The sequence below is a fragment of the Anser anser genome (assembly GCF_964211835.1).
Source record: "Anser anser genome assembly, chromosome: 16".
Classification (NCBI taxonomy): Eukaryota; Metazoa; Chordata; class Aves; order Anseriformes; family Anatidae; genus Anser; species Anser anser.
Window position 1 is genome coordinate 8,740,403 of NC_139737.1, and position 7,598 is coordinate 8,748,000.

At 49.4% G+C, this 7,598-nt stretch overlaps 1 protein-coding gene across 7 annotated transcripts in view; it reads left to right on the forward strand.

The window, feature by feature from the left end:
- The window catches only part of LOC310882529 (uncharacterized protein), a gene marked incomplete at its 3' end in the record, with an annotated part of 172,510 nt that extends 164,986 nt beyond the window's left edge, over nt 1–7,524 (forward strand). For 2 of the 7 annotated variants that reach the window (XM_083801423.1, XM_083801424.1), the window contains 3 exons: nt 5,003–5,050; nt 5,564–5,696; nt 6,612–7,520. Coding sequence is in view for 5 of the 7 variants with exons in the window: in XM_083801430.1 (XP_083657556.1) it covers nt 5,003–5,050; nt 6,726–6,837 (160 nt within the window). Of the gene's footprint in view, nt 1–5,002; nt 5,051–5,563 lie in introns of all 7 variants that reach the window. The other 5 variants (XM_083801422.1, XM_083801431.1, XM_083801432.1 and 2 more) reach the window with 5 other exon arrangements.
- Nucleotides 7,525–7,598: the final 74 nt, after the last annotated feature.

Sequence of the window (7,598 nt, forward strand, 5' to 3'; positions counted from 1 at the left end):
ATACCTTCATAAATACAAACATCTGTATTGGGTGCAAATACTGGCAAGTCGTAGGGAGCCGGGGCTTGTTCTCCTGGCTGTTTACCCTCTCGTTCTGTGTCTTTATCCTGCGTTCTGATCTGGCAGTTACCTCCAGCGGCTGCCCTAACTGGCCCTTGCAACTGAACTCTTGAAAATCGGTCTCATGCGCTTCCTACCTCCAAAACAGCTCGGGAACCCACAAGCAGAAGGTCTCCTGCTGAAATGCGTGTTTGGTTTTTCTTGGCATTACCCCGACGGGTTGCCACGGCTGCCACGGCCGCTGGCTAAAATCGAATGCTCAAACCGATCGGTAAGTTTCGTGAGCGTTTTTTCAAGACAGTCTTGGAGATCTGAATTTGCCCTCTTCAAATTTCTGCCCTGTTCCCTGCAGCTCAGCAGCAGAAAGCCGTACGCCTGCCCAGGCTGATCTTCCCTAACAAAATAAAACGTCTGTGCAACTGTCATGTGAAATAGATTATATCAGGGATGGTGTGGCCCACACCTCCTTTTCCAGGCCAGTGCTGAGTAATCCCATAGTCACTGAGATCACACGTCAGCCGGAGTGGTAATTGAGGTTGGATGCCCAGCTTGTCCCCTCCTTCCCTTCTCCCCCCTCACCTCCCTGCTGCACCAGGATCTCTTTAAACTTCCTCCAGCTCACCTCAGATCCCAACATCCACTCTCACGGAGCCAACGTCCATTCTCAGCTTCTCATGGGAACCTTGTTGGCGGGACTAACCACTCATCCAAAACCCTAACGTTCGGCAAGCAGGTTTTGAGCTAACTCCGGTCTCTTTTAAATTGTTTCTGCACTTGTCATAACAAATGCATGGCCAGAAATGGGGTTTTTGAAATGGGAACAGGTGTAGGGCGAAGCTCGCGCCGCAGAGGATTGGGTGGAGGTCTTGGCACACCGAGCTCCGTTCCTGCAAATGCCACGGCTTGGCCTGGCCAGGTGTGCAGAGGCTGCTAATGGTCCTGGAAAGCCTTCTCCCCACAGAGGTGCCTGGGTAGGAAGAGAGATGCAGACCTTCCTGGTGGAGGGATCTGGGCACTGGCCTCACTCTCCGTAGCGGGTCTTCTGACAGAGCAGATTGCAGCAGAAAGGCAGCATTTCTATGAAAAGCACCTTCTTTTTACTGATTTCGTGATACAGTTTTTTCAGAACTAGTCAGTTGGGGAAGGAGATGGCATTAGTCACAAATTACTTAGTGAGAACATCAACATTTTTGAGCAGCAAAAGATGTTTTTCTGATGCAATAAAATCCAGATTCCTCTTTATTCGCGTGTGAAACAATATAGATACTGGAAGGGTAAGACAAGGATATGAAAAGGAGCAAAGTGGAGGAAAGAATTTCATTGTCACTGCTCAGTGCTGTCATGAATTAAATTCTGCTTTCCAGTTTCCCTTTTGTGCTGTAGAAGCCACACGTTTCCAGCTGCAGGCTCAGGCCTACAATAAAGCATTGCAGAGACTCTTTTTTTTTTTTTTTTTTCCTGGAAATTGTCTCCTTTTCTAGGATTTCTTGCAAATTTTCCAGTTCCCACACTCCAGGTCTATAGCAGCTGTCCCTAGAAGGACACTAGCTTTGGGGAGGTGTCATTAGTTTAATGGTCACAGGTCAAACACTGAAGCATTTCTAAGAAGGTCTGTTGGCTGGGGCTCGTACTCTACATAAAGGCTGTCTATAATTTCTGACGCTTCTTGCTGTAGACCCGTCTCACGTATTATTTGCCTTGCAGTAGCTCATAGCAGATCAATAAGATCAAGGCTCCATCATGCTAATAAAAACCCTGTGTGAGCACAGCTGCTCACCCACAGACCTGCAGTCTGAAATGCGATGTGGAGGGGCAGAAGAAGGGCAAAGAGGCAAGAAGTTAATGCTAGAAGCTGACATCAGTGAACAAGGTGCTGTAGGTGGTATGTTGGAGGTGAGCAGAGAGGAGAACGTGAGGGGTTTCAGAGCAGACTGGTGTCCCCGCGTGTGGGCACACTGGGGGAGAGCACAGGGGTGGTGTGGGAAGGTCTCAGGGGGTAGGAAGTGACCTTCCCTGAAAGCCCAGCTTGAGCAATGTTGCAATAAAAGCTGCAAAATAGAGAAGTAAGATTGAAATTTATTTCTGAGCATGTTGTGTGCTCTGTTTTTAACTTCTTCCTAGCCCCAGGTCCCTCTTTATACAGCCGCATACCTTCTGCCAGCTACGACTCATAAGTTGTACCTGGCAGAGGCCAGATTTCAATCTATTGCTTTCAACTTGCTCTTCTCCACTGTTAAAAAATAAACAAATAAACAAACAAAAAACCCAGCATTTGTGAAATGCTGGGACAATGTCTCAACTCAGAGGAGAGGTTGGCAGGGACAATGTCTCAACTCAGAGAGAGGTTGGCTCTCCTTCCATCTCCCCCAGCTCTTAGACCAGGCTTGAGACTTTGCCTCATTTTAACATAAAAAACTATTGCCACATGCTTTCCTCTCTTCTTAAACCGCAGCTGTGGTACTCTGCGTTGCAGTCTCCAGTGGCAGGGAGCTCCCCAGGCGAGTTGCAGGCTGTGTCTCCTGGCCTCCTTCGGTTCTTTTGTTACAGACCAGAGTCCTCCCCCTCCCCGAGGGCTCCCTCACCCCTCGTTCCCATGTGACTTGGGGATGCTCGGGTATTTGTTGGTCTTCTGCTGATTTTCTGCTCACCTCTGACCTAGCATGCTTGGCCTTTGCAGTGCTGGGTTGCTCAATCCCCGCTTTATCTCCGTGTTGCTCTTTGCCCTACCGAGTGCTGCAGAGACAACACCTGGAGATTGGCACCACTGCCTCCAGCCAGTGGGACAACATGAGCAAAATACCTTCCCCTACCAGACTCTGAAAAATTTCCAGAGCAAATTGGAGGTCAGAGCACCCACTCTGTGGCTCTGTGAAGGAAAGAAAAGGAGGGAGCATCCGAGTGCACACAAATGCCCATGGAAGGGAACAGCGACAAAGCAGAAGCCATAGGCACCAGTGCTGTATTGCAAAGTCTGTACTGAAGTCATTTGGCTGGCAAGAGGTGGGTTTTCTTTCTGAGAAGGGACAGCAAGAGGTGACTTTGTGTATTACGAGTAGCCTGTCTCCTTGCACGCTCACCACCCTCTGCTCCACTCCAAATAAAAAAAAAAAAAAGGTAGACAAGTTGCTGTCCACTAACTTTCCAGAAGTTCTCCATGGTTATCTTGCATTTCCTAGGTAATCAAAATCTCCTAGTCTGGTGACTTTGTTACAGAGCATGCAATAATACTTTTTTTTCAGTACTCAGGCTTTCAAAAAATTTGTCAAGGAAACAGGAATCTAACCCTTTTAGGGGACCCTAGCAAGTGTCAGGAGTAGATATTGTTAATTCATTCAGGAAATTTTTAAAAGAAAAGAACTCTTCAGGGGACCTGAGGCTGGGGCCAGGTAACTGGAACCTCAGGGTGTGTATTGGCAGGGGTAAGGTAAACCGAAGGAAGTCTTAGGTTGACAGAAGAGTGTGCCTCAGTGAAGAATTATCAGATTTTTTTATTAAAAGCATTAAAGGTCCGCTCCCCAGACTTCACGATTACTTTTTATTCAGCTGCTCTCATCTGGTGTCGAGCACCATGGGGAAAGTGGGGCTGCCAGGGGATCAGTTGGGACTTGGTGGTGGTGAGCGCTGGCGTAGAAGAGCAGCCCCTGGGCTGATCTGTGTCATCTGGCAGCTGGCCTCGATGGCCTGGGCACCAGGTGGGGATAGCTGCCGTGTTCTGTCCCCCACGCACTTCGTTACTGGGTCCCAGTCATCTCCCTATCTTTGCATTTATGGCTTTGGAAGGGAGCCGTAGGAGTGGCTATTCCAGCTCTCCCACCCACTGACACTTTCCCATGCCAGAGAGTCCAGCAAGGGAGCTGCAGCCAGTTTCTGCTCCCTTCGTGCCTCATGGATTAGGAAGAATTGCGTAAGTGAGGGTAAGAGGCAAGAGAAATGAGTCTCTGAACTCTGGCTGCTGTGCGCTGTGGCAAGCCCTGGTCAGTGCTGCGCGAGCAGGGGTCTGTGTTCAAAAATGGCTTCCAGATCTTTGTGGCGGGCAGCTCTCGGGTACAGATGGGTAAGGGGGAAATACAGAAAAGAGGCGAGGTGGCTGCTGTGAATTCACAGGGTGACACAGCAGTCAGGACCTCTGGTGCCCTATAAATTGAAATCATTGCCGCCACTCACCCTCAGTTGTGAGGGCTGCACTCTGCTCCTCTCCAGCACGCTGTTGAGTCTGCAGCTGGCGATAACAGGAGGCAGCTAAAAGACCAGATAATTATTTTCACAAAGACTGTGCGACACCTTGTTGAGGTGACGTCTGTCATAGCCAAATTGGCAGACAGGCACGGAAGCTGGAAGGGGACATCTGCCCCGTGCTCCCCTTTGGCTCTGAGGAAGACCCGTCACCGGGGCGGGGCTGTTCTGCGTGGGTTTTATTTTTTATTTTTTGGGAAGCTCCGTTGCTTTTCCAGACAGGGGAAGCCTGGAACCGAGGGCTGCCGGACCAGGCCTCACCTGTACCCGGGAAGCCAGCGGCCCGGCCCGGTCGCTAGGTGGCGGTAAGAGCACGGGCACAGCCCAAAGCCCAAGGCCCAAGGCCCGGGCTCGTACCGCCACCTAGCGACCGGGCCGGGCCGGGCCGGGCACAGCGGGGCCACATCGCCCCTCAGGCCGGCCGGGGCCGTGTCCTTGGTCGGACAGAGGGGCTGCCATGGCAGCCTGAGAGGAAGGAAGCCGGCAGGATGCCTGGCGAGGCCGGGGTGCTGGCCCCTCACGACGGTGGTCAGAAAGTCCCTCCAAGCCTTCTCACGGCTTGTTGCAGTGAGAGGCGATCCATCATGACGTGGTTCGTGTCTGTGTTGCTGGTCTCCTTTCAAAAAAAACACAACACAATACAACCCTTTAAGTCTCTATTCTTTCAGAGAGGGCCAAAACCACCCTTTAAGTCTCTTTATTCTTTCAGATATGGCCACTTCTTCACTGGACTCCCTGCACATGGTTTGTCAGCATGGTGAGTTGAATCCCCTGGGTTTCGAGCCCTGCCATAGCTGGGCACACACTGCTTTTTGTTGTCTGGAGCTGTGTCTTGACAGACTTTTCAAAGCTGGGGAGAACTTGTCCCTGCTGCCTGTTCCCTGTGTGTCCCCAGTACCGCCAGGACCTGGCAGGTCGCTCTTGTTCAGGATACCTGCGCACAGCAGGGGCCTTTCACAGTATGGAGCAGGGAGCTGAATACAAACAGCACTGCAGGGGCTTGGCTATAGGCTACCCTTAAATAAACCAGCCCGGGATTTAGCTCTTTCATAGGCCTCTTTATGGTAATATGGTCTATGATGTGCTGCCAATACAGTCTTCATCTTCTCCAAATAGCGTCAAGATTTTACTGCATAATTACCTTCTTAATACAGATTTCTGTTCAGAGTCTCAACAATATTGTCCTAACTATACTGGTACTGCACCATGTCACCAATATGCTGTCTGATGCATCACTTTAATTCGCTTTATTTTTCTGTATTTCAAAAAGGCATTGGACTCATGCAATGCTGAATCCTCATGGCTTCCCCCCCTTTCGTGGGACACAGTCATAATAACTGTACCAAGTCTGGGAGGTTCACCTGAGTCTATGAACTTACCTACCATTTCTCCCACCTCCTCAGGTAATGTTAGAGGAAAGAATGTTCTTCAAATGTGTCCCAAGCATTGGTCTGTCGCTAAGAAAGAACCAAACCCGTTCCCCAATTGTCTTCTGCCTTGTCACAATGAACTGAGATTAAAATGGGCTGCAACAGCACCTATTTTCTGATGCTAGGTTTCACTCTGAGAAGTTACACTGACATTATTATGCAGCTTTACTCTGGCAGATACCAAGACAAAACTAAAAACTATTTTCCAGGAGAACATTATTACACATTCAAAGCCAAAGCTTGCTAGCAATTTGCTGCTTTTTTCATACTGACAGTCCTATTGCCTTGACAAAACAAGATGATTAACAAATATTGAAGGTATCTTGGCAAACCCTCCCAAGAACCGCACCTCATATAAAACTGTTTATATCTTACATCTAGCTTACACGTTTGTAGTGGAGGCATATGGTTACATATCTCAAAACACATTTAAAGGTGCCATATCCTACTGAATCAACATTAATTCTTTCACATTTATACCACTTCCACACTAACATTATCGAGGTCACTGTGACCCTAGCAGTATTGTAGAAAGATCCTTAGCATCAGAGCAGCCTAACCTCGTAAATGTCTAATGAAAACATCAGTATCCCTTGATGCCAGACTGTTCCCATCACTCAGTCTAAACACAGCCCAGTCCAACAAATTGAGGCACCCGAAGCTAATGCCTTTTAATTGGTTTATTACGCAATTAATAGAAAGCACAGAGAAATCCTCCCTCAGACAAATACCTTTTTTTGTCAGCAGCAAACCATCACTTATAGTTTCCAGAACTTTTGATACAGTAAAAGGATTCATTGAATTCCTGAGCCATCTTTTCATTAAGAACTGATAATTTGAGCATATGTTTCCACCTAATTATTAATCAACTTGTGATCCTTCAAACAGCATGGCAAAGTCTGGGAGGCTCTTAACCTGCTCCGGAAACAGTAATTCTGGCGCACTGCTAAGTGACAATGTGGAGCAGTTCCTTGATGGTCACGTTTGTTGGGTTTTGTGAAGTTCCAGGACAGAACAGCCTGGTCACAAGCAGCGTTTCTCTCCTGCTGCCTGGAGGGGAGCCCACATGCCGCCCCCGAGGGAACAGGAGCCACATTTCCCCTGGTGGGTGTGATTTGCTGTTGGGCAGCCGTCAGCGTGGGACACAAGCCCCAGGCCCAGCCAGCACCAGCCCAGGTTGTGCTTTCCCACCACGTGTGCCTTGCTGTCAAAGTGTGGAGAAGTGTCTCATCCCTCATGGTGCATCGTCTGCAGACACATAACCTTTGAGTTAGACAGACGTCTGGCTCAGCATTTTGCCCTCTGTAAATGAATCTGTTCTTAATTGTTTAAATAGTCTGCATAATTATTTGAAACACTTCTATTTTTAAAGCCATTTTATTTGATCATCAAATAAATATGTTTTAAAAAATTAACAGGCATGCTGCAGTACTTAAACATCGCTTGGGGCTTGTTTATCTGTCTTCTTGTGCCATGCTGGAATGTGTTTGTTGGGGCCCAGCGAGTACCTCCGTGAGTGTCTGTTATGGCACACAGGCCAGATTACCAAATAAAAGGACCGAAATTAATGTTATTGGCAGGAAAAGAACATTATTGGCACGACCGCAGTCTGGGCGCCCCAAGGAGCAGAAGGACTTCCAGGGAAGCAATCAGGGCTGCACCCGCTGACGGCCACACGCCTCCCCGCCCCGCCTGGCGCTGGGTGGCGGCACCTCGGCGGGCAGCACCGGGCCCCGGCGCCGCCAGGGGGCGGGAGGGCCTGTGGGGACCGGGGACAAGGGGACGGGGGACAGGGGGACAAAGGGACGGGGGGACAGAGGGACAAGCGGCCGAGGGACATGGGGACAGACGGACAGGGGTCACGGACCAGCGCCC